Source organism: Antechinus flavipes, chromosome 4 (genome assembly GCF_016432865.1).
Source record: "Antechinus flavipes isolate AdamAnt ecotype Samford, QLD, Australia chromosome 4, AdamAnt_v2, whole genome shotgun sequence".
Taxonomy (NCBI): Eukaryota; Metazoa; Chordata; class Mammalia; order Dasyuromorphia; family Dasyuridae; genus Antechinus; species Antechinus flavipes.
The window spans coordinates 55,482,322-55,509,577 of record NC_067401.1 but is presented as its reverse complement, the minus strand read 5'-3'; the positions used below and the strand labels follow the sequence as shown (position 1 = coordinate 55,509,577).

The following is a 27,256-nucleotide window of genomic DNA, read 5'->3' as shown; positions in this document are numbered from 1 at the left end:
TTGAGTAAATAAACATGTATATGGTGCATGTGTGAAACAATTTATACTATATGACATTGAAAAAAAGATTTAACTCTGTTCAATTTAGTTTTCAACCATGATTCCTAAGGATTGTGCTGAAGCTTCCCATCTCCTGATAAGATAAGAGATTAATAAGACAAAATTTTGGCCATTGCTAACATATATTGGCCAATATAGAAGTTTGTTTTACTTAATGATACATTTTTGTTACAAGGATTTTGTATTTCCTACTGTCTTTTTTCAAAATTAAGTACATTAATTAAAATTTAACTGAAAAAGAATGAATTTGATCAAATTAAATATGTGACAAGAAGAAATATGAAAATTGAAGAATGATAATTTTCAAGTATTATACAGCTAAAAGTGAAAGTAATTTGGCTTACTAATCAACTAATTATATACTGCTTAAACCAGACTAGATGGCCATGCTGGTACTTATATCTATTTTCTACCACCAAATAATGGGAATTGTCAGATGCACAGATAGCACATACAGATAAAGAGCATAAACCTATACAGGGATTTCACATCTTCTATGTGAGCTCCTCTTGGTTGTAGTCCTAGGGTAATCTAGTGGGGAGCCAAAGAAAGCAAACCCAGAGGGCCTCCTTTGACTAGATGTTATATAAAGTAGGATGGGAAAATCTACAGGGGATAAGATAATGACTAGACAAATGAATGAGACTTTTTAAAGAAACATTTATTAAGTGCTTACTATACACATCAAGACTCTGCTTAAGCACTAGGGATACAAAAAAGAAAAAGTGAGACAACTGACGTCAAAGAAACATTTTAATGTAGAGAAAACAACTAAATGAATATAACCTCTATAATGGTATAAAAGGGAAACAACCTCAGAAGGAAGAATAGGGTTGTGAGGATATAAAAGGGTTTCTTGCAAAAGCTGGGATTTCAGCTGACTCTTGAAGGAAATCAGGAAATCCAGACAGGCAAAGGGAAGGAAGACCGTGTTCTAGACATAGGAGCAAGCCAATGAAAAGGCAGGGAATCTGGGATGGTGTATCCTCCAGCAAGGAAAAGCAAGAGTCAGTTTTGCTAAATCACAGAGTACACAGAGGGAACAAAATATAAGAAGACTAAAAAGGTAGAAAGAAACCAGGTTTCAAAATCCAAACAGAGTATTTTATATTTGAATTTGAAGGTTATAGGAATCATTAGAATTTACTGAGTGGAGGAGGACTAGTGAAGATGACATGCTAAGACTTAACATTTTAGGAAAACCATTTTGGCAATTAAGTGGAGGATAGAATAAACTGGTGCAAGATTCTGAGGTAGTTTTAACAGTCCAAGTTTAGGCCTAAACCACCAAGGTTTAGAAGAGAGATGTTATGAAATTATAAGATTTTTGCAACTGATTTAATTTGTGGGGTGAATACAAGTAGAAGATGAAACCTACATTGAGAGCCTAGGTGACTAAGAAGATGGTGGTACCCTTAACAATAGGAAAGGAAGGATGGGGGTGAGGGGGAAGAATGAAGTCTGTGGTATACCTGCTATTCTATTTTGGAGATTCTGACCCTAATTACATTTATCATTCTACAAATGATTGAATAATGTAGATAAATTTACAATTTATTTATGAAATAATGTGATTTGGGAGAGCATAATGCTGCACTTTACAGGCTATTTTTTAAACAAAGTGTCTTTTTCATACATCAAAATTATTCCAGAATCCTTAAAAGATTTAATAACAATTAACTGTTTTTAACTCTCTAATCATAAACATCAGACAAAGAGCATAAAGCAGGGAGATATGTATATTAAACAAAAGTGTCTATAATCCTGCATAGCTGAAAGAAATTCCCAGAGATAATTCAGATCCTCCTATTTACAGATGAAATTGTGATGACTACATCAAATCCCAAAATATTATATAATCTCTTGGAAAACAATCACTCAAAGAGTATGATTGTATCAGCAGACAAAGAAAAACCAAAAAGATAAACTGTCTAAGGCTCATATTATAAATATACATCTGAAAGGGCAACCTAAAGAGCTTGTCCATTAGTAGATGTTTACGTATGTATGTATGTTTGTACATATCTGTGTTTTAAGAAATGATTATTTCTCTCTGGTATTTACAACCAATTATTGTACGCAGATCAAGGTTTTTCCTCTTTTCTACTTACTTGTCCAGAAATCAAACAGCATGGGAAATCTTTCTAAATAACTTACCAAGCCAGGTTGGCTGAGATCTAATTTTAAAAAGTAAAAGAAATTCTGATGGATTCTTCCTCATTGTGTCAACTCAGACATGTCTGTGAAAATGTGGCTTCTACCTTTTGTCAGAGGTGAAATGGAAATTGATATTTTTTTGATCAAGACTTCCATGATCCAGTCATGTAACATCAAAACCCTCAATGAAATATAGCACATCTTTTCACTGTAATATTCATTCTCTCATTAACTGTTAGCCAATCAGAGATGATTGCTACCCTTGGGAACACCTACTCTTCAAAGAGTATATAAATTGTGAGTCTACCACCATGAAGGTTCTTTGGTCTAAAAGAGACAGTCAAATGACCATCCTTTTATTAAAATGTTGGAGTTGTTAATAAAATGATTAAACTATCTAGAACTTATTTCTCTCAGAATTTTTAAAATGCCACAGTGTCTATATCTAGTGCAGATCACACATATTAGGTTTGGAACTGAATAGGAGAAAGGAAGAGTGAATTATCTTTGGGAAAACTCCTTTAAGGCTCTAAGTTTTTCCTGAAAGCAAAAGACTATCTTTATAATATTAACATTCTACCATATGTTGCCATACCATAGCATAACATGAACTTCAATTATTTCTAGAGAATTAAAAATAAATATCATACAGAGGAAAATGAAAAGGCATGACATGGCAGATATGAGCAAGTTTAACATATAATATATGCAGAACATCAAAAAAGATCAAGAGCAAAAGATGGCATCATATAAGAGGAGAGATGATGGCCTGGTCACATTGTGAGGATGAAGAATTACTGACAGAGGGATCTAATGATATTACCCTTATGATATCGAGAGAAACTGAGATAAGTATTGTGTTAAAAGGACCCCTTGGAGTGAATTTATGAAAAGAGTGTTTAAGAGTCACACAGGAGGAAAGGAAAAGATGCACTGAAATCGGTATTGTTGGAGAACATTCAAACTAATGAAATTACAAATCCATTTGAATATAAGCCCACTACCTACTTTGGCCTTAACAGCTTCTAAATTGAACTAGATATCTATTCACATATTCATAAAAATTTTCCTTGTTCTTGAAGGAAGAAACAAAATGAGAGAGAATTTAGAGATAGCAGAGACTTTAGAATCCACCCATGTTCAGTCCCTTCATTTACAATTAAGGAGAATGGAGCCTAAAAAACCAAATCAATGGCTTACTCAAGGTCACACACAGTTTAATCAATGACAAAGTCAAGGCTAGAATCTCATATCTCCCAGAGATCAGTGCTCTTTTCACTACACCACATGATATAATCATTCTATTATAAGCCTTTCTTTTTTTGTTTAAACCCTAAAAAAAAAAAAAAAACATCTATGTGATTTGTTATATAATTTAAACCTTTAAAAAAGCAATCTACAGTAATGGACTGATATTCTACTAAAGTCTTCATCTGATACCTTGTCATAATACAGAAGTGACTTTGGATTCAAAATGATGAATTACAATAGAATGAACTCTGGCAGACCCTACCAAAATAGAAAGATTCCAGGTACAGGCCTGAAGACCAACTATTCCAGCTGTTGTCCAAGGATTAGACTTGCCACTCTGAGAAAAACTAATCATCAACTTGACTTCGGGATGATAAATTTTCTACCTACTACTGTAGGTTCATAAGTGACAACTAAGTCATATGTCAGCCATGATCTAAAGCAGAAGAGTGACTACTCACAAAGAAAAAATCACTAACCCTTGAAGTAAAAACATCACTCAACAAAGAAGCTGTGATAAGGACTGAGATATGAGAAAACTCCATGAAGAAAAAAAGACCATCAGGGTCCTTCAATGCTGTAGCTGAAAACTATTTTGAAAATTTATAACCTCTACATGTGTACCTAACTACACAATGCTGAGTAAATTTTTTAAAAATTGTGAGTCTAGTTTGGGGAGTAAATGTTTTGTAGCTATTAATTTACCTTTAAGCTAAAGCCTTAGCTAAGAGCTAAATGGTTACCAGAATCATTGGTAAGGGAAGTACACCATTGGGACTTGAGATCTACAACAGTAGGAATGGATATCCAAAAGGGTACCCTTCCTGCTTAAAACTTAAGTACCAGATGACTTCTGGGAGAGCCAACCTGCCAGTGAAATTACAAGAGAAAGGGAATTACATATAGGACCAAAGTGTCCTGATTATAGTGTCAGAACTCTCTCCACTAAAATCCTACTGCAATGTCCTAGTGTAGATTCTTGAAGGCTATACAAAGCAAGAGATAATTAAGCTGGGAAACAGAAAAAAGTTGGAAGAGAGGGGAAAACAGAAGAAGGTTAAAGAGGATGTGAGAAAGATTACCTAAGAAAGAATAAATTAAACTGATGGTAAAAGATAGAGGCATAGCATAGGTTTATATATGATGGCCTTAATCAGGAATAAAGTGGTTGAGGGAAAGTCGTTAGGTCTCAGTGAATATTTTCTGAAAAATGAAGTAGGGAGGAATATGTTCAGAGGTGTAATATGATCATAAATTGTGTGTCAGTACTCAGGATATACCTGTTTTTATACTCAACCCTTTCTATGCCTCAGCATCAAACTTTTCCCAAATTGATATTGTAATAAATACAACTGGCTGAGAAAGGTTGAAAGGTTAAAATAGAAAAATCTGCAGAGAATTAAAAAAAAAATAATCACCTATATATGATCAAATTATTACCTCACTTTAGATTTTTGGAACATCTCATCTAAATATCTGTTCATGTTTTTGTTACTTGTTTATATTCACTTTAATAGAGAATTAGTCCAATGGAAACATTAAAGGAAAAAAAAAACTATTGTACAATAGAGATAAGACTCTATAATGAGCAAAATCTTCAACAAAAAAAGCCCTAATAAAACAGATTCTCTGCTAATCTCTAAAAAGGATATAAAGCAAACAAGAGAAAAGAGAAAATTTAATCTATTTAGTTTGAAAGTAATGTGAATTCATTTTAATACAGTATAAGGAAAAGGGAATCAGTAAAGATAGAAACCATATAACATACTTCCTCTTGAGTTGGGTTCAAACAAAATAAGAAATTAATAAAGTAAATTTCTAAAAATCAAAGAGAAGACATTCAATTTAAGGAGGAAAAATACACTACAAAATTTTATCTTTTAAATTTTTTTGCTATTTTTGGACTATCTATGACATTATTTCCCTCATTAGCACAGATAGTTGAGGTGTAATTATACTTTAAGTTCCTTCTTCAGGCTATAAATATTTTTTGATCACCTTTTATGTTCAAGGAATTATACTAGGAGACACAGAGAATACAAAGAGACCTAAAATACAATTTCTACCATCTAGAAGCTTACAGTATAATAAGAGAAATAAGTGAAATACAAATGATTACAATACATATTATAATGATTGCCACATGAGTAGGTTTCCTTTTCTTTAACTTGACATTATCATAGCTTTATTCACAATACAACTGCACAAACAACACCTTTAAAGTTTTTTTAAAACACTCGTAAAGAATGTAATATAATATACATATATCATATAAGGAATTAAGAAAGCAATAGAGCCACAATAAGAATATATTTGCATTAAATGCCTATGATAAAAATGTGGGATCCAAAAATAACACAGTCAAAAGTTTTAGAGGAATACTTTTTGAACGTGACATAAAGACATTAGGAAAAGTGTTCAAAATTAATATCAGTAATCAATAGAGAAATTCAAATGAACACAATTCAGGGTTACTGCCTTATACTCCTCAAAACAGAAGATGATAAAAGATGAAAATTTTGACTGACTGATTCTACTATTATGTTTATACCCTAAAGAAATTTTCAAAAGAATATTTTTTTGAAAGTTCATAGGAACATAGCTTTTTGTAGTATCAAGGAAGTGAAAATTGAGGACATACACATCAGCTGGGGAATGACTAAATAAGTTATGATAAACAAATGTAATGGAATAGTATTGTTCCATAAGAAATGATGAGCAGGCTGATTTCAGAAAAGCCTGGAAAGACTTATATGAACTTATGCTAAGTGAAGTGAACAGAACCAAGACAACACTGTACACAGTAACAAGAAGATCATGTGATGATCAACCGTGATGGACTTGGCTCTTTTCAACAATGTAGGTGATTCAAGGCAGTTTCAATAGATTTATGATGTAAAGTGCCAGCCACATAGAGAGAGAAAACTATGGAGACTGAATGTAGATGAAAGCATTGTATTTTCATCTTTTGTTGTTGTTGTTTCATTCTCTCATGTTATTTCCCTTTTGATCTGATTATTCTTGCACAGCACGACAAACAGAAATGTGTTTAGAATTGCACTTGTTTAACCTATACTGGACTTCTTGCTGTCTTGGGGGATGGGAGTAGGGAGAGGGAGAAAAATTTGGAACCTAAGGTTTTGCAAAGGTGAATATTGAAAACTATCTTTGCATGTATTTGAAAAAATAAAATACTATTAAAATAAAAATTAAAGAAATGAAAGAAAAAGTTCATAGAAGCACTATTTGTAATAGTTACAATAGTTACAAAAGAAAATTACAAAGTATGTGTCTAACGAGAATAGAGGAATAGATTTTATCATTAGATTATAATGGAATATTAATGTACAATTATGAAAGTGACTATAAAGAATTCTAAGAAATGTTGGAAAATATGAAATGATGCAGAGGAAAGAAAAAATAAAAATATTGACTACAACTGTCAATAGAGACAAAATTCATATATCACCTTGATAAGATTAAGGAATATAGCCTTTCTTTCTTCTAAGAGATGGTAAATAATAAAATTAAACAGGTGTACATGAAATAATTTGCATTTCTCTTCTGTGTTATTCAAATGTTTTCAGGGACCTTTTTTAATTTTAAGAACTGTATTAATAAAAATATTAAAATAGAATGAAACTTCTATAAAATATAAAATCTGCTATGGGTTGATTTTTCATATGGCAAGATGGAGAACTGTATCACAGGAGGTGAAAAATGGACAAGCACAAAGTATGTTTGAGAAAAAATGAGAAGGGAAATTTACCTAAATAGTTCATGTAGGGAAATAGTAAGAGATAATATGGTAAAAATAAGTAGGAGTCATAGCAGATCATAGCAGTCATATTAAAGCAGACTTTGTATGTCAGATAAAAATAAGTAACAACAGCTAGCATTTATATAGTGCTAATTATAAAATTTACAAAGTACTATATAAATGTAATCTCATTTGATCCTCACAACAACCCTACAAGTAGGTACCATTGTTATCCCTACTTTTACAATGAGAAAACTGAGGCAGACAAAGGTTAGGCTGCTTGCCCAGTATCATACATTGCTCATAATAAAATTCTGGGGCTAAATTTGAATCCAGGTCTCTCTCAGTCCAAATTCAAAGCCCCATATACTGCACTACTTAGCTGACTTTTTGAAAAGATTAAGAAATTTGGTTTCTGAACTATAGGAAAAGAGAACAAACTAAAGGTTTTTAAATAGAAAAATAAATTGATGAAAGCAAGGAGATAAAAAATATTAATCTGTTAATAGCATAAATGATACTGGAGACACACAGAATGATATGAAAGCCAATGTAATGAAAGTCAATGATCTCTAGCCTTCCTCCCCCAAAATTTATCCCACAGTAGATTATCATCTAAAACCACAGTTCTGGTGTCACACAACTTTTAAAAAATGTTTCCAATGATTCCTACTGTCTACCAAATAAAGTTCTAGTCTCTTTATCTGGTATTTAAAGTTCACTAGGATATGACCTAACCATTGCTCCCTTTAATGTACACTATGCTCCAGTTAAAAACAACTATTCATCATTCCTTAAATATGCCTTGGATTTTTTTCCTGGCCCTTTGAACCTTTATTCATCATATATCTATACTCTATGATGCCTTCTCCCTTCTATTTCCATTAATGGATTTCTATACATCATCAACTTACCTCAATTGTTATGTTCCTCAAGAAGTCTATCTTGATCATCTTAGAAGTGACCTTTCTACCTATGAACTTGTATAGCATGTTGTTTATGCCACTTTCATAACATTGATTATATGTTGCATTATTTGTATATATCTTTTACAATTTTTAAGTGTAAATATAGTTTCATTTTTATCTTTGAATTTTCAGTGCCATCCTTATATTAAGCATTTAATAAATATTTGTTAAATTAAATTTTAATGAACCTATCTCTAATAAGAATCACTGCAGAAACTAGCATTACTGGTAATCTTGACAAACCTTTTGGCAGCTTCTAGATACCACTTCAGAACTATGTTGGTGGGTATTAAAACTGATACTATTGATAAACTGATAAACAAAACCCCAAAAGATAAGACCGTAGTGCAAACCTTCAGAAATAAAAGTCTTACATGCTGAGGTTCATCTTCTGCTGACATTGCATTGTTTACACACAAGGCTTCTAAAAATTTTTGTTTCAGAATGATATAGCGAAACCTGTAAACAAAAAAAGTATGATACACTAAAAATCATTTTTAATGACTGTGGGGAACATCTATCTACTAATTCCAAATATGAAAAAAAAAGTCTCTGAAGCTATAGAAGCCATGTTTTTAAAAAAATAAAATAAAATGGAAGGAGATTAATGATTTCTTTAAATAGACTTGTATTTAAAGGATATTTAAAGGATTCAAAGAAATATTTGACAAATAGAATTGCCTAAAAGTTATTGAATTTAATTTAGAAGTCCTCTATGTTTCTTTTTAATTCTCAAGCACTAATCAACAACAGTGATTTTTGCTAGTATTAATAATGACATCATATTTGAGGGAGGACTCTCTTAATCTCCAAAATAAACTCTGAATAAAAAGTTTTCCTAAAAATGTTAAGCAATACAAAAATGTATCTTAAAGAAAGTCTACAAGAGTTCAAAAATCACAATTTTTTTCCTTAATTATAAGCCTGAGCAAGATCTAATAAGGACCATTTTCTCAAGAGATGACAATGATGCTAATAGGAATGAGAAAATTACTTTTCAGAAAAATAAACATGGAATGGCAAAGCAGTCATTAAAAATTGCAACTTTCAATACAGGGTAGAATTTGAAAAGGACATTTTTCTTTACTAGGAAATTTTAAGTTTTTAAAATTTCACATACTTTAAAGAAAAAAAAAAAAGATTTCTTATTTGTTCTCTTCTCAGGAATTAGATACTTTTACTTGTCCCCTCTTCCAAATTTTCCCTTCAGTTAAAGGAGTACTCTCAAGATATGTCAACAGCCAATAAAAATAAAAACAAATAGTATTATTACTGTTTTTAAAATTGGTATTGCAAATCTCCTAATCTCTAAAGATGAGGAATCTGCATACCAAATGCTGCTACCTTAAAATGCTTAAAGCTTCTAAGTATCACACTTTTTTTCCTTTACCAATTTCAAGCAATCTTGGATTTAATAGTTAATTACAAGTAATCCAAAACATGTAAAAATATATATTTAGTGTAGATTATGTGATTGTATTACTTTATTACTTAGCCTGAAATTCCCATATTGAGTCCCCTCTCTCCCAAATCTCCAACCCCAAATAATATCTGTTCCCATCCCTGTTCTTGTAATAGTCTTCTTAATCTATATATGCCAAATTCTTTTTCATCTTTAACCATTTTTTTATTCGTCTCGTTTAAAAAAAAAAAAAAACTGCCAATAGATTGAATCTCCTCCAGTCTTAAGTGAATAATAGTCCAACCCCCTTTTTACCTATTCTTTTCAAACATAGTACTGCAATAGATCATTCATTGATCCTTTTACATTTTACTTTTATAGAGAAAATTTTTGTTCCAGGGATTTCTCCCATGTTGTCCAATTCAAAGAAGTGAATCCACAGTTCTATCACTATCTCATTAAACTAATGACCTATCCATTTCTCCAAAGGAAGATATTACATAATTCAAGATAAAACTTTATAGTGGACAGTCTATAATCCTGAAGTCATACTGCTAACTATTCTACTAGAGATCAGAAAAACCACTTTCTTCCTTATTTGTCCAATACTTTATGGGTAATATTTACTCTCATGCAATAATGATCTGGCCCAACTATCCTCTCAACCAAATCCAAATTTTGGAACTATGTGGTTAAGCTTACACCTAAGCATTTGATTGCTACCTTAGAACTTCTAAGAAGTATCAAAAAATCATAAAATCATGAGCCTTATGTGAAAACCAGATTTATTATAAGAGAAATGAAAATACATGTGGAATCCAAAAGGTTCCCAGTAAGAAATTTATATTTTTGTAATAGCAGGACAAAAGGAGAAGGGGACACCAGGAAGAGATGTGAAATGGGAGGGGAAAGGTGTAGCAAAAGTGGGAAAACAAGACAAGATTACTCCCCAGGAGGAGCGAGGTGATGGCAAAAGCCTCATTCTTTTCCCTTGGAAACTGCTAGACTACGAAGACAGGAGGTTCTGCTTATTTGCAAAAGACTCCAGTTGTATAAGCATTACCCCAACCTGGTATAGTTTGGCTGGAGCCTGTCTTGCTCCCAATGACACAGAGCAAGTCCAGTTTGGGGTGCAATAATAAATTATATCAGCTCAGGGAGAGCTTAATAAACTAAACAATATTTCACCAGCTACTTTAGAATGAAGGAACAATAGCTATTCTAGATAAACACTATGAAACAAGCTGTATTTTTAGATAGCAACATCATTGATTAAATACTCTTATGTGTACAGTACAAAAACTGGTAAAGTATTATTTTAAAATAAGATTTGTCCTCTAAGAATATTCAAACTCAAAAGTTAGGACTCATTTCTAGAATAAGCTTGATCCTGTTTGGCAGGGAGGGAAGGAAAGGAGTGGTTTGAGGAAGCTAAACAATTATCAAAGATCAATTACAAAATTTTTTATTAAATCTTACCTTTTTGTGTCAAATTTTTCCATACATTCTAGGGGCTGAATGAATTGAAGAACTTCATCCCATTGGCCATCAAGAATTAGCTGTCTATATGAATTTTTTTTAAAAAATTAAACATTCACATATTTATTTCAGTAATCAACATTTACAAATTTTACTTGAAATATTTAAAAATAGAAAAAGTGGCAAGATGACTTTATGAAGTTAATACTTTGCTAAGTCAGATAATAAAATTAGCATGTCTTCTGCTACAAGAAGATGAAGTAAAACTCAAGTCTTTTCATGATAATTTTAAAATGTGGGCACTTTTTAAAAATCATAAACTATGGAAATAGTAATTCTTACTAATAATCCTTTAGTAAAAGCTGCTTCCAATGTACATATTATGCTCTTAGTACTTTGTACTTCTTTTATAGATTTATGTATTATTTTGTATTATTATTATTATCATCATTTGAGTATGTCACATCCCTCTGGTAGAATATAAACTCATGAAAGTAGAAACTATATTTCATCTAAACTTTTTGCCTCATCCTCACCTAATGATGTTCTGACAAAAGAGGCATTTAATAAATGTTTTGAATTGAATTAGAATATATTTAGATATCAGATAATCCCCACTTGTTTCATGCTCCAGGGTCTACTTGTACACAAAAACTACATCCAGATGAGCTATGATTGTCCCAGCCAGAAGACAGAGAAAGATAACTGGTAGTCTGATCCTCACTTACAAATAGATGACTTTCAAATGAGGATCTGCCTCTGCCATATTGTTGCCCCATCTGAGATTCAGTACTATTAAAAAAGACTCGCCATGGTGTGAACTGATACTGAATAGTGCTGTTTATATCTCAACTCAGAGAAGTACATAAATGACTGTTATCTTGGAATCCACAGAGGAGCCAACTGTTGGGCCATATTTTAAGAAACATATAAGCCTAAACCTCTAGAAAAATAATTTTATCATTTTCTGCCATGCCAGCAATTTTGTGTAACAAATTCTCTCACTTATTTGAGACTTACAATATTCTTCTAAACCTTTGATCTATGTATCTTTGACACCTATCCATTTAGGGGCTGGCAAAGGCTTTACGGAGGCTTAAATGTCTTCATCTTCTTACATCTGGGGTACAATGGCTTGAGAATCAGAGCTTCATAGGAAAAAGAACCCACAGGTACTGATTGCTTTGGCAAAGTATTACTGAACTGTAACTTTAACTAGACTCCCTAGACTTGTGTGTTCATTAGATGCCATGTATGAAAATACAAATAATCTTAGTTTTTAAAAAAATTGCTAACAAACAACAAAGATTTTAAAGTATTACTATTTGTTCCTCAGAAAGGACAATCCACAGTTAAGGCTTTTCAAGCTACAAAGTACAAGATGTTTTTGAATCCAATTTCCTAAAAAACAGACAATTAAGAATATAGGATCTTTGAGACTAAGGAAAATGAGGCCAATAGAGGTCAAGTAACTTTCCCGATTCAAATGTATTCAAAGTAGAAAGTCCAATTTAATGTAGAATTATGAGCTCTTTTTTTTCCCATTTAATTCAAGAATAGCTTATTTTTTACCTCTAGGTGACTCTGGTTTCTGGGTTAAATCTCCCTGTTGGGCTTTCAAAGATACAATTAAATTATCAATCTAGCAATAATGTCTGTTCTTCATAATTCCTAGAGATATATTTCCCCTAAGTTCCATCACAAATATCGCATTAGATATAGCTCACATAGATTTTCATATCTTGGTTAACTGATCAAATGAGATAATGTAGGTAAAAACATTTTGCTCTAACTCAATTCAAATGGTTTGTGATAATTTGGATATTCCCTCCATGACCGCTTGCACTCCCATCCATGTCTGTGTGGTTCTAGTTAAGTCCTCCCATAAAGTTCACCATAAGGACTTTAGAAAACTTAAAAGTACCCTCTAAATGTTGGCTGTTTTTATCAACTGTTATCATCATGAAATGAATCATCTTCTATAGCAAAGTAACTATTAGGGAAAACAATTTTGGATAAAAATCTTTATAAAATATATTGCAATTCTGTGTGTCTTAGGAAAAATATAAGATTTCTTTAATGACTTGAGATTATTATGAATATCAGTAATTATACTGTACTATAATAAAATGATGTCCAAAACACCTATGAAAGCCAAATTTATCATACAACAACAAACAGCTATCTAGTATTAGTAAATATAGTATAATTATTAGTAAAATAAGCATGCATGTATCCTTGAACAGTATAAATTTCCTCATCTGCAAAATTGGAGAGTTAATTTATCTCTAAGGTCCCTTCTGCATTTAATACTTTATGAAAATGAATACCTCATGCTTATAAATTCATTAATTCTTAAGATATTTCTTTGACAAAGATTAAAATCTGAGAGATTAATAAAGACATACATACCTCAGAAAAAGCATGTCATCTGAAAATAGGCCATTTATGACTCCACTTTCCTTCTCAAGAGCCAACATACTGATATGAAGTTTCTTTGAATTCAGAAAGTCTAAAATTAACTTGATAATTTCAACTTCTTTCACATTTACTGTTTCTTCAGCAGTCATTGTTGATAGCCTATACAACAAAAGGAAAATCAGAGACAAAGTAATGTTCTAGTTTTTATTTCTAAGTTACACTGTATAGTTTCTGTATATAACAGAACAGTTGTGTACTAACAAAATCACAGCTTTTAAAATTTATATTATTTTAAACTATCAATTTATCCAAATTAAATAGTTACAAAAAATAAACATTGCCTATTCAACTGTTTATTGCCTATACAACTATGAATTTATAATCTAAATTATAATCATTTATTTAAGGGTCAAACTAGGTTGAAGTCAGTTTACATATATAGGATTTGAAATGATGGCAGGACTATGATCCTATAGACTATTTACATGTGGGTCTGAAGCTTGGGAGCCAAGATAGGAATAAAGATAGGCAAACTTTCATCACGTAAATATTGCCAATTGGAAGTATCAAATAATTTTTTAACTTGAATGACCTCTTTGATGGCCATAAGTGAAATAGGTGAAAAAAATATGTTGAAAAATATAGTTGTAAAGTTGAGAATAAAAGAGGCCAAAGCCTTGTAGACTCACACAGAAATTCTCACATTTCTATATCATGAATATTTCATACAGGAATCAGAAGATACCACATATGGGAAGCATGGAATAACATTACATAAAAATTAAACTAACTAAATTTTAACAGAATCAACTGAAAAATCATGATGAGAATATATAAAGTGGCCCCTTGGGACCCTAGCCTCTCAGGACCACTGAAATTCCCTCAACCATCATTTTGTCCAGCCCAGCCCAGATCTGGGATCTTTTTGAGCTTTGTGACCAAATCCAGGTCTCTAGCATGGCCATGCCTCTAGATCTTTGAGGAGAGAGAGTATTAAGGGCCCAGTGGAAGGGGGGAAGAGAAGAGAGAAAGGGGACTGCCAGAGACCCTAACTTCTGAATCTCCCTGAAAGGACATTACCCCATTTTGTCACTAGTCCTCCTCAAAAACAAAGGACAACAAGGTCAATAACTACTTTCCCTCCACTCCCCCAGCCCAGGTCAGTGCTTAGGGACAGCATGAGGTCCATTCTGTACAGGAATGACTTTCCAGTTATCAACTCAAAAAATTTTATAGTGTGGATGAATTTTTTCTAATTAAGAATTTATTAAGTTCCTACCACTACATGCCAAGTACTATGCTAGATACTAAGCATGTAAAAACAAAAAAGTGAAATAATGTTGGCTTTCAAGAAGCTTAAATTCTACTGGGGAAACAAATTTGTTTATGTATATAAATATGTATGTATAGAATAAAAATATATATAGAATATATAAATATATTTCAAAAGGAGGGCAGCACTAGCAAAACAAAAAGCTATAACAAAAGGTTTTATGAAAGAGGTAACATTTGGCCTGAGTTTTGAGGGAAGTGGAGGAATCTATGAGATAGAGGTGAGGAATAAATGCAATCAGAGACAGAATATTCATATATAGAGAGCAGAGAGAAGTCTAGTTTGACTGGATTATAACATGACATAAGGAGAGTAATATATAATAAAGCTAGATAGATAGGTTAAGACCAGGTTGTAAAAAGGCTGTAAAAGTGAGTGCAAGGGATAATGTTGTAAAGAAATTTTTTTCAAAATGAAAAAAAATAAAGTAGGACTGTTTAAGCAAAAAAAAAAAAAAAAAAAAAAAAAAAAAAAAAGGCTGTAAAAGCCAAATGGAAGAGCTTACATAGAAGCAAGAGGGAGCCACAGAAAATTAAGAAGGGGAGTGACATAGAATGACATAGTTAGCTCTGTTGGTAAGGAAAACATCTCTCTTCTAGGTCCCCTTCTCTTCTACAACTGGTACCCTAGTTCAACCCATAATCATATCTCATCTGGATTATAGCCATACCCTTCTTATTGGTCTCCCTTAGGTCATTTCTCCAATCCATTTTCCATATTGTGGCCAGAACCTCCCAAAGAGATCTATTTCATCTCCCAATTCAGTAAATCATAACTGTGGCTGTCTAATACCTCCAAGATAAAACAAAGTCTTTTACTTGTCACTTAAAACTCTTCACAATTTAACCTACTGCTACCTTTCCAGTCTTCTCACATTTTATCTCCTTAGCTTCCCCATTCCTCTCTTTGAAACAGCTACAATGACCTACTTGTTTCTCAAAAACTATATTCAATCTCCTGCCTCCATACCTTTGTATTGGCTGACAGAACCCTATTCCTGGAATGCTTTCCCTTTTCACCTCTGCCTCTCAATATCTCTGACTTTTTCAAGACTAAACTCAAATCCTAACTTCTCTACAAGAATTTTCCCAGTCCTAATCCTCCTAGCTGCTAGACCTGTGAGATTACAGTGCCTAGCTCATGGTAAATACTTAAAAAATACTTGTTGATTGGCTGGAGAATAGATTGAAGTTGGAAGAGACTTGAGGCAAGAGACCCAGTAGAAGGCTACCTAAATGAGAAGGACAAGGTCCTGAACTAACATGGTGGTTATATGAATTGAGAGAAGGGGTGTGAATATGAGAACTAATGTGGAACTACCAAGACCTAACAATTGAGTGGATTAAGTCAAGCAAGGGAAAGTGAGTTGAGAATAACACAGGCTTGATAGCATGAAGTTGAGTAAGTATTTATTGAGTATCTACTTCTTCTGTGCCAGCCATTTACCAAGTAGTAGAATAGCTACTTTACAGATAGCTCATTTGATCCTCACAACCACTGTTAGAGGAAGGTATTACTAGAAGAAAGTGACATAGACAGGTTATGACACTTGCCCAGGATCACACTGTGGATGTAAACTAAGACGGTCCTGACTCCAGGTCCAGAGCTTTCTCCACTGTGCCATGTAACTGCCCCGAAGCACAGGCTATTTAGTTTTCGTGTATTCCCCAGTACCTCGCACAGTACCTGGTCCTTTGTGGGTATTTAATTTACGTTTGATGAAGTGAATTATTATTTGATGAAGTGATGAAATAAACATTGTTACAATAGTAACTAAAAACTGAAGTGGTTCTGAAAAGGAGCATATTTAATGATAATGATAATGGATTCCATAATACTACTGTCATTTCTATAATCCTATAGAGGTGAGGGATGTGTTCTCCAGTCATAATATTTTGTGATCAACAATTGGAAGAATTCATATTTTCTTTTATCTTCTTAATCTCTCAAACTTATTCACAATATTAATTATATCCAAGAGATAAAACAATTGCTGCTGTTTCCTTGCTCTAGAAAAAAGCTTCTTAAACTATGTCACAACCTCACATGGAGTTGTATGACTGCATTGGGAGGGTGTAACATTGTGAATTAACATTGTAAATATTTGATTTGACAGATAAATATACCTATTTTATATACCTATATGGCTGGGGTCAAAGAGAAATTACACAGGTGATGAAAAGGAATTGTGAATGGAAACCGTTTAAAAAGCCCTGTTCTAGATCACCAAGAACACTAATGGGAAAGCAGTTCTAATTCCTAACTCCGAATTCATTCAGCACCTTCTCCCTAACTGCCCACCAGCTTCTAGCAGCGTGTTGTGGTTGTGTGGCACTCCACTAAACATAAACTAGGCATCAGACTAGGGCTAATTCTGTTCCTCCATCAAAAAAAAGAAAAAAATCACCTAGGACCACTGAAACATGAACTGCCCAGTGTGGGAGGAGGCTGAGAGAACTTTTAGATCCAGTTCTCAGGAAAACAATCATCAAAGGGCAAGTAATATAGAGGAATGTAAGGGGAAAAGACTGAAATGATTAAAAGTTCTCAGGAGAAAGAAAATTCAATGAAAGACCTTGAGTATAAGTGAATAAACTGACAAGGAAGCTAGTAATAACAGAAAGGAATACAACCCCCAGATAAACTTAAAGAAACCAGACATCAACTAATAAATATTGCAAGACAAAGGAAAATTAACCAACACCTGAAAATGCGGAGAATCCTATGGATTTCCAAGAGAGCATGGAACCACAGGATAACATTCCTCAATAATTTAAAATAGAAATAAGAATTGTGAAAGCAATAATTTTTGTCATACAAAGCAAAAATAATTGGCACACCAAAAATACTTGAATCCACAAGGCAAATTTCAGCAACAAAAGAAAACCAAAATGTAAATGCACTGCAGTGAAGGCCAAACTAGAAAAACAGAAGCAGAAAACTAACATTAAAAGAAAACATGCTCTCCATAGGAACAAAACACAATGCTCTCCAAAACAGGATAAAGTAAACTTAAGGATTATAGACTTCTCAGAATATCATAAGCCAAAAACCCTAAAAGTATAATGCAAGAAATAATACAAGAGAACTTCCAGAACTTTTGAAAGTGTCACAGATTGCGTCTGTTTAAAAAGTGGGAAAGACAAAAAACTGTTAAACTTCAAAAAGTGATTAAATTTATTAATTCCAATAGCAAAAGACAAATTCTGCAAGCAACCAGGAAAAATAAGGGAAATCTGATGACACAAGACTATTCTGTATCCACTAGAAAACACAGGAGAAAATGATGTAACTAAACCTAAACCTAAATGAAAAAAAGATGTTGAAGAATTCTTAAAAAAGAAAATAAGACCTGAACAAATCATTTGCTTTTCAAACACCCTGGACAACAAAGTAAATAAATAAAACAACCAAGAACAACAATAAAATAATATCACAGAAATATTAAGAGATTTCTTTCTAAAAATATTATGAACTAAAGTTTATAACACTTCCATTACAAGGTGAATCAGTATCTGTTTTGTGAAACTAAATTACAGAATGGAAAAAACATGCAAAGGGAAGGAAATGGAGAAAAGAATATGTGATACATTCTATTAAAGTCAAAGGCTAACAATGAAAAGAATTAACTCCTGTAGGAAGACACCCCACCAAAGTATAGGAGGCAAAAGGAAAAAACAAAGAGGGAAATTCTGTTTAGCTTAGGTAATAGGAGAGAGTAGCACTGACAAATTCCTCTAACCTCTAAAGGGAGAAGAGACCCTTACAATGGATTGAATCTATAATCTATATTTACTATTTAGAGAAACCACTCATCCTGTCTCAGAAGAAGGGGAATCAGAGCTCTTAGGGGCAAATGACATCCAGAAAAGTAGAAAGGCATGGTCCCAGGGCAAGTCAAATGGAAAAAAAAAAATAACAAAGGGAGAGCAAAGATTAATAATGAACCGTACAATCAGAGAAATTGACATCATCATCATAGTAATAACAATAATAACAGCAGCAGCAGCAGCAACAATAATGCAGCTAACATTTGTATAACACCTGGGAGCAGGTAGGTGGCACAGTAGATAGAGAATGTGGTCCAGAGTCAGGAAGATATGAGTTCACATGTGACTTCACACAATTACTAACTGTGTGACCCTGGGTAAATCACTTAACCTTGTTCACTTCAGTTTCCTCATCTATGAATTGTCAAGAGAAGGAAATGGCAAAAACCACTCCAGTATTTTTGCCAAGAAAACCCAAAATGGGATTGCAAAAAGTCAGCACAATTGAAATGCATAAACATCATATTTTATGTGCCAGGCACTGTGCTAAGTACTTTAAAATTCATATCTTATTTGGTCTTCTGAGAGGTAAATGCTATTATTATTATTCCCATTTTTTTCATTTGAAGAAACTGAAGCAGACAGGAATAAAGCAATCTGTCTAGGGTCACAGTTGGTTAGTAACTAAGGCCAACTTTAAACTCAGTCCTTCATTTCTCCAGGCCATAGGCTCTATCTACTGCACCACAGGGGAAATTCCTGTCATTGAGCAATATATCCTCTTTATCACCTATATGAAATGGTAATTCTAAGAGTGAATCACAACAGAAAAAGGGAGACAAGGGAAAAATCTAGAAGGCTATAATAACACAAAAACTATTTAAAAGGGGAAACCCAAAAGTGTGTACACTTAAAAAGCTTTAGTCCTATGAGGAAAACAGAGGCAAAAAGAAAGCCTAAGGAAATATTAAGGATATGAATCAGAAAATAAAAGTCTACAACAGACAGAATAAGAAGATAAACAATGAAGAGAATGAGTGGAAAAGCCTTTTAGGAAAAGATCCAACATATCTCAGATTGGCTAAGATGAAAGAAAAAGATAATGATGAATGTTGGAAGGTATGTGGGAAAACTGGGACACTAACATATTGTTGTAGAGTTGTGAACTGATCCAACCATTGTGGAAAGCAATATGGAACTATGCCCAAAGGGTTAATCAAACTGTGCATATCCTTTGATTCAGCAGTCTCTACTAGGCCTGCAGTCCAAAGAGATCATAAAAAATAGAAAAGGACCCACATGTGCAAAAATGTTTTTAGCAGCCCTTTTTGTAGTAGCAAGATACTGGAAATTGAGTGGATGCCCATCAGATGGAGAATGGCTGAATAAGTTATGATATGTGAATGTTATGGATTATTATTGTTCTATAAGAAACAATCAGCAGGATGATTTCAAAAAGGCCTGGGCAGACTTACATGAACTGATACTAAGTGAAGTATCAAGTAGAGTAGAACCAAGAGAACATTGTATACAGCAACAAGATAATTATACAATGATCAATTCTGATGGACATGGCCCTTTTCAACAGTGAAGTGATTCAGGCCAGTTCCAATGGACTTGTAATAGAGAAAGTCATTTGCACCCAGAGAAGACTATGAGGATTAAGTGGGCATCACTTTTTTTGTTGCTATTTGCTTACTTTTTCCTTCTCATTTTTTTCCCTTTTTGATCTGATTTTTTTCTTGTGCAGTATTATTGTGGAAATATATAAAGAATAACTGCACATGTTTAACATATATTGGATTACATATGTCTAACGAAATGGATGAGGGGAAGGGAGGGGAAAAATTTGGAACACAAGGTTTTGCTAAGGTGAATGGTGAAAAATATTTATGCATATCTTTTGAAAAAGAAAGAAAAAGAAAATTTTTTAAAATAAATGGGTAAAAGAATTGAGGTCAGCACAATGGTTCTGTAGATAATTAGCAATTATGTGAAAGAAAATGATATGATTTAACATATATTGGATTATTTGCCATCTAGGGAGGGGGGAAAAAAAGGGGGGGGATGGAACAAAAGGTTTTGCAAGAGTTAATGTTGAAAAATTATCCATGCATATGTTTTGGAAATAAAAAGTTTTAATTAAAAAGAAAGAAGAAAATTATAACTAAAAAATACCAAATTTTCTAGGATCCAGATAAAGCAGTCCTGAGAGGAAAAAAAACCATATCCCTACATTAACTAACAAACTAGAAAGAATATAATCTAGCTGGATAAATATAAAGCTATACGTTTTTATTTCATATAATTTGTTATTATAATTAAAATGAAAGTAGATAACTGAAAGATATTTAATTATCCAAGTATTATTTAAGTCAAACAGCTAATTAAGATTAAAGCATTATTAATGTACTTATAAAATACTTGGTAAAAAATTAGCTTAGAACTCTTTAAGTTTTACTTTTCTTTTTTTGCCAGACACAGTAACAATTGCAAAATTGAATACCTATTGTGCATTTTCAAGTTTATCTCCAAACAAGATGGGAATCCAGACAGTTAAATCACAGACAATAGTCGCATCAGGACTAATATTCTTGTGGAATTCTTTTAAAGAAGTCCTGCAGAAGTTCCTGAATTTGGGGGATCCAAGTTGAGCAACCAACCAAAATAAGGTCATGAATCTGTTATTTATCTATTTTGGCATTCCTTAGGATCTTTTCCTCAAGGTCCAGTGTGCCACAAGAGGCAAGAATTCAGCTCTTCAAAACATACACAGGTAACAGGTATACAAGTCAAACTTTCTTTCATAAAGGGAGCCAAACTCAATATTGGCCTTACTGGAAAAGAAGGTATATTTTGCACATTCACAATGCTGCACAATTGGCAGAGAGCCCTTTTTTCTCACTGATGTCCTTGTACATTTGCTTGAATTCAGAAATGAAATTGTTGACTAGGTGATTGTCAGTGTTCTCTCATCCAAGTGGGTATCCCAAATATGGGTTTGTTTTCAAGATGTTATCTTCAATCATAAGAGAATGGAGAAATCAAAAATGCTAAGTCCAAAGTCAAAGATCAACACGTCTCTTGGCACCAACTTTTTTGTCCAAGCCATAAGCAATAGCAGCAGCAATTGGCTCACTGAGCACCCTGAGACCAGCAATGGTTCCAGCATCTTTGGTGGCTTGATGATGGGAAATACAGAAGTAGGATGGTACTGTGGTAACAGTACTTGGGCTAGTCTTCCTAAGATAAGCTTCAGCAATTTCTTTCATCTTAGTGAAGACTATAAGATACTTTATTTTAGGACTTCCTTTTGTACTCCACTTGAACCTTAGACCTGCCATTATAATTCACTATTGTGAAGGGTCAATATTTTATGTCTGACTGTACAACAACATCATTAAATCTATGACCAATCAAATATTTGGCATTAAACTGTGTTGGTGAGGTTCACTGTAACTTGATTCTTTGTAATGTCACCAATTAATTATTCTATATCACTGAAGACCACATGGCTTCAAATAGTTCTTTTTCTCTAATCATTAGCAATGATCTCTACTTTCCTATAATAGAAGACTCCCACAGTAAAAAATGGTGTCATGATCAATGCCAACTGTAGGTTCCTTCAATATAACATGATTACTGGAGTGTTGGGGGACATAGTGACTAATATGGAGTAAGAAGAATTATTATTATTATGCTGAGTGAGACTCCATCCATAACATTTAAAAGGTAAATACAGTGTTAATATATTGAAAAGATTACATGGAGTAATTACAAAGAGCAGTCTCTGAGTCAAGAAGATCTTAGTTTTAAGGAAGGAGAGTGAAGAGAGGTTAGGAAAAGCTTCCTGAAGAAAGTAGAATTTGAATTCTTAAGCTATAAACAACAGCTAGGAAGTCAACCAGTATGGGTTTGTGAGAGAGGGAGGAGAGAGAAAAGGGAAGAGGGAAAGAGACAGAGAAGGAAAGAAAGGAAGAGGGAAAGAGAGGAGGAAAAGAAGGGGAGAAAGAGGGACAGGGAAATGGGAAGAGAGAGAGAAAGAGGGGGAGAAGGGTGGTGATGGGGGAAGAGAGACCAATAGACAGACTGGTGTGTGTCTCTATAGGAGGAGAGGGGATAAAAGATTCCAAGCACATGGAATAGAAACGGCAGGAATGCAAAAGACAATTACATTTGAATTGAACACAAAGTTGAATGATGTCAAAATGTTGAAAAGATAGAGTGGTACCAGATTGTGGAATATCTCTTAAATGCCTAAAGAGTTTAAACGTTATTTAATTCTTTGAGCAACTGGGAACCATAGAAAAGTGATTTGATTTGCTGGGTATTTTAAAGGAGACGGGTTTGGCATGGACAGTTTTTAGTGCAAAATGAATACTGGAGGCAGCTAAGCAGTGCAGTGGATAGAGCACCAGCCCTGAAGTTAGGAGGATCTGAGTTCAAATGTGACCTCAAACATTTAACACTTCCTAGCTGTGTACTCTGGGCAAGACACTTAACCCCAATTGCCTCAGAAAAATAAAAACAAAAACAAACAAACAAAAAAAAAGAAAATGAATACTGGCAAAAAGACCTGTTAATCTATTACAATATTGCAAAAAAGATGAAAATGAGGGCTTAAAAACAGGTGATTTCTTCCTTCAAAGAATAAATTCTGTAATATTTTAATTTATGGCTAGAAAAACTGAGATTTCCTGAAAAAAAAATTTAGACAAATTCAGATATTAAAGACAACCAAACATTTCTCTACTCTACAAAGGTAAAGTACATATTATTTTCATTCAAAATGTCCCCCAAACTTCAAAATTATCAGCATTCAAAATACTTGTTTCATTTTCCAATCTAAAAAGTTAGCTAAAATCAATTATGTTAGCATATTAGCTAAAGATTGCCAGGATAAAATATACGTGGGAAACAAAATGCTTATTTATCAAGCAAAATCTGAGGCAGGTAAGTCTCCCTACCACTGGAGGGAAAAAAAAAAAAATGAGGGGAAAAGTCTCAGTGACTCAATATTTCCCCAGCAAACACATGAGTATGAGAAAAGAAACAACAACAAAATATGTTGGAATTTTATTTAAAGAATAAAACTTATAGAATGTTTGTGGCAGCCCTCTTTGTAGTGGCCAGAAACTGGAAACTGAGTGGATGCCCATTAATTGGAGAATGGCTGAATAAATTGTGGTATATGAATATTATGGAATATTAATGTTCTGTAAGAAATGACCAGCAGGAGGATTTCAGAAAGGCCTGGAGAGACTCACATGAATTGATGCTGAGTGAAATGAGCAGGATCATTATATACTTCAACAACAATACTATATGATGATCAATTTTGATGGACGTGGCCCTCTTCAACAATGAGATGAACCAAATCAGTTCCAATAGAGCAGTAATGAATTGAACTAGCTACCCCCAGGGAAAGAACTCTGGGAGATGACTATGAATGGCTACATAGAATTCCCAATCTCTCTATTTTTGTCTGCTTGCATTTTTGATTTCCTTCACAGGCTAATTGTACACTATTTCAAAGTCCAACTCTTTTTATACAGCAAAATAACTGTTTGGACATGTATACATATATTGTATTTAAATTATACTTTAACATATTTAACATGTATTGGTCAATCTGCCATCTGGGGGAAGGAGTGGGAGGAAGGAGGGAAAAAGTTGGAACAAAAGGATTTGCAAGTGTCAAGGCTGAAAAATTACCTATGCATATATCTTATAAATAAAAAGCTATAATAATAATAAAAAAAACCTTTTAGTTGGAGAATTCATTATATGAATTGGATGAAAATAGTCTTTAAAAATAGATAAAACACTGAGGAAGTGAAATTATCATCAATCAAAATTCAAATCCAGATGATTCTACATGTCAATTCCATTTTACTATCCTATGAAACAAAATTACAAGAAAAGTCATTTGTAGGAGATACTTTTTTACCTTGAAGACATAATTTTGGCAATAATAAAATGAAAATAAGCTCATGTACATTTGATATATAGTAAAGAAAATCCATAAAAAGAGGTTCATCAATGACTTTCTTTCCAAAAAAAGAGATTTCAAAAATATACACTTCCTTTCAAATGAAGATGTATTATGAAATTATTTTACTTATTTGAAATTCAAATTTGCTAGGGGAAAAAATGAGGACAAGAATGATGAACCAAAATTAGGGCAATAGAATTTTGAAACTCAGGTTTTTTGCAATTTGGATATCTATTGCCTTAATGGAAAAAGTATTTAAAACAGACTTCATTCATTTTCCGTAACCAAAAATTTCTTCTTTAACTTTGCAAAAGTGAACTACCTTGCAATTGAAGAAAGAAATAATGAAAACATCTGAAAATTCTAATTTGAAGAAAATGTCTGGAGAGAGATTAAATGAAATTAAACTTATTAATAAAATCTCCTACCATGCTTTTCTTTATGCTTTTCTATTATGGCTTTTCTTAGATTGTTCTTTCTCTTACTCTCTATTATCCCCTCTTACCATCCTCTTGATAAATATACTTCCCAAGACTCTGGAGCCAGCATTCTCTATTTTCTCAATATGACCGACCTTGATGATAACATCTAAAACCAGTCTCAATTATCACTTTTATACAAATGATTTTCAAATCCTTTTCTCTGACATTATTTTTCTTCTGAACTCCAAATTCACATTTCCAAAAGCCCATTGAATATCTCTATGAAACTCATCATCTATTCATCTTCTGTTTCTGAGTAGTGTGTCAATGGGATTTTATAACCTCAGTGTATCTTTGACTTCTCTCATCTTCAATATTCAAGCAATTAGTCACCAATCTGATTCTCTTTCTGTAATCTCTCTCATCTGCCTATTCTCATTTCTCTTGGTTCACTAACCACCTGTCTAAGAAATCCAAGTCTCCTTTACTTGACCTTTAAGGGTATCCCAGGACTCTGTAATGGGCCCTCTTTTAGGTCTTGTACTCTTCTTGGCAATCTCATTTATTTCAGTGATTTCAAATATCAGCTTTATATGGATGACTTCCAATTTTCTCTATTTAGTTTTCATTTTCTCTGATTTCCAGTCCTCCATTTCCAGTCCCTGATGAACACCTTCACTTTGAAACTCTACCATTATATCAAACTCAATATGTCTAAAACTTAGTTCTTTTTCTTTTTTAACCAAACTCATTCCTCCCAACTTTCCTGTTTTTTTATGATGGTACCACCATTCTTTCAGTCACTCAGATGCTTCCTTCTTTCTACTGACTCAACCTTTACAATCTCTTCCTGTTAGTCCCCTCCTTTCTATTTCCATTGTCCGAACACTAATTCAGGCCCTTACCAACTTTTCACCTGACACAGTAACAGTCTCCTAAATGTTTCCTCATGTTCAGCCACTCCTTATCCAATTTATCCTTCACATAGTAATTTCCTAATACATGAGTTTAATCTTTGTTTCAAAAATTACAACTATTCATAGGAAACTATTTATTAGGAAAAGAGAAAGAGAAAACAAATGAATGAAGTTACCTATCATTCAGGCTATAATATGCAGTTAACAAGATAACCTGCAAAATTGGTCCACTGGTAGTAGTAGTAATAATGATAACAGCTAGCATTTATACACCACTTAAGGTTGACAAAGTGCTTTAAAATATTAACTCCTTTTATCTCACAACAATCTTAAGAGGTAGGTGCTTAATATTACTCCCATTTAACATATAAGGAAACTGAGGTTGAAAGGTTAAATGACTTTCCCAGGGTAATTACATCAATTAAGTGCCTAAAGTCAGATTTCAATTCAGGTCAGCCTGATTCCATTCCAATAATATATCCACTGTGTCTCCTAATTGACAGCATATTTATCTTGGAAAGATGCTGCAAATGGACAATAAATTGGGTCCAGAACTGACCAAAGAGGGGAAAGCAAACTAGATTAACCTTGAGAAATTTAATCAATGTTTTTAATTACCAGGTTTTTCCTTGAAAGAATTGCCCATCCTTTTAATAGCAATATTCTCCTGGTGATATTTATTATCATCAATTAATAAAATATAACAGTTTCCCCCCAAAAAAATTAATTTGAATTTCACTCAAAGGGGAATAGAGAGTGCTAGATGGCATAGTGAAGACAGTTGGCCTGCTGTTAGGAAGACTCATCAAATCTGATCTCAAATACTAACTACGCGATCCTGAGCAATCACTTAATTCTGCTTGCCTAAATTTCCTCATCTATAAAAAGAGCAAATCACTACAGTATTTTTATCAAGAAAATCCCAAATGGAGTCACAAAGAGACACAACTGAAAAATGACTGAACAACAAAGAGTAACTTTTAGAAAGGTAGAATGTGAGCACGAACAGGCTACAACTCAATAAACAAAAAGCCATGCAGGAGAAACAGTATAAAGAAATATGTATCAGAAAAATGTATGTCTGGGGGAAAAAAGACCATGTGATATCCTAAAAATGAATATTTCTAAATATAAATTGGAATAGAAAGAGGATTATGTATGAAACTGTGAATCTCAATGAACAACTTACTATTTCTTGTAAGTAAATGATGAATTTAACCTGTGGCTTTCAAAGTTGTCTGCTTATGTGTATTTCCTTCTGACACTCTATTCTTTCCCATGCATTCTTTTAAAAAGCTTCAAAAAGCTTAATTTTTAAACT

General features: G+C 33.1%; 1 protein-coding gene across 4 annotated transcripts in view; it reads right to left on the bottom strand.

The window, feature by feature from the left end:
* WDR47 (WD repeat domain 47) overlaps positions 1–27,256 on the bottom strand; it is a 76,171-nt gene that overhangs the window by 38,215 nt on the left and 10,700 nt on the right. For 2 of the 4 annotated variants that reach the window (XM_051993166.1, XM_051993167.1), the window contains exons 2-4: positions 13,490–13,657; positions 11,078–11,161; positions 8,550–8,655 (exon numbers count right to left, since the gene is read on the bottom strand). In XM_051993166.1, the coding sequence (XP_051849126.1) occupies positions 8,550–8,655; positions 11,078–11,161; positions 13,490–13,647 (348 nt within the window). In that variant the 5' untranslated portion in view covers positions 13,648–13,657. The remainder of the gene's footprint in view (positions 1–8,549; positions 8,656–11,077; positions 11,162–13,489; positions 13,658–27,256) is intronic. The other 2 variants (XM_051993168.1, XM_051993169.1) reach the window with 1 other exon arrangement.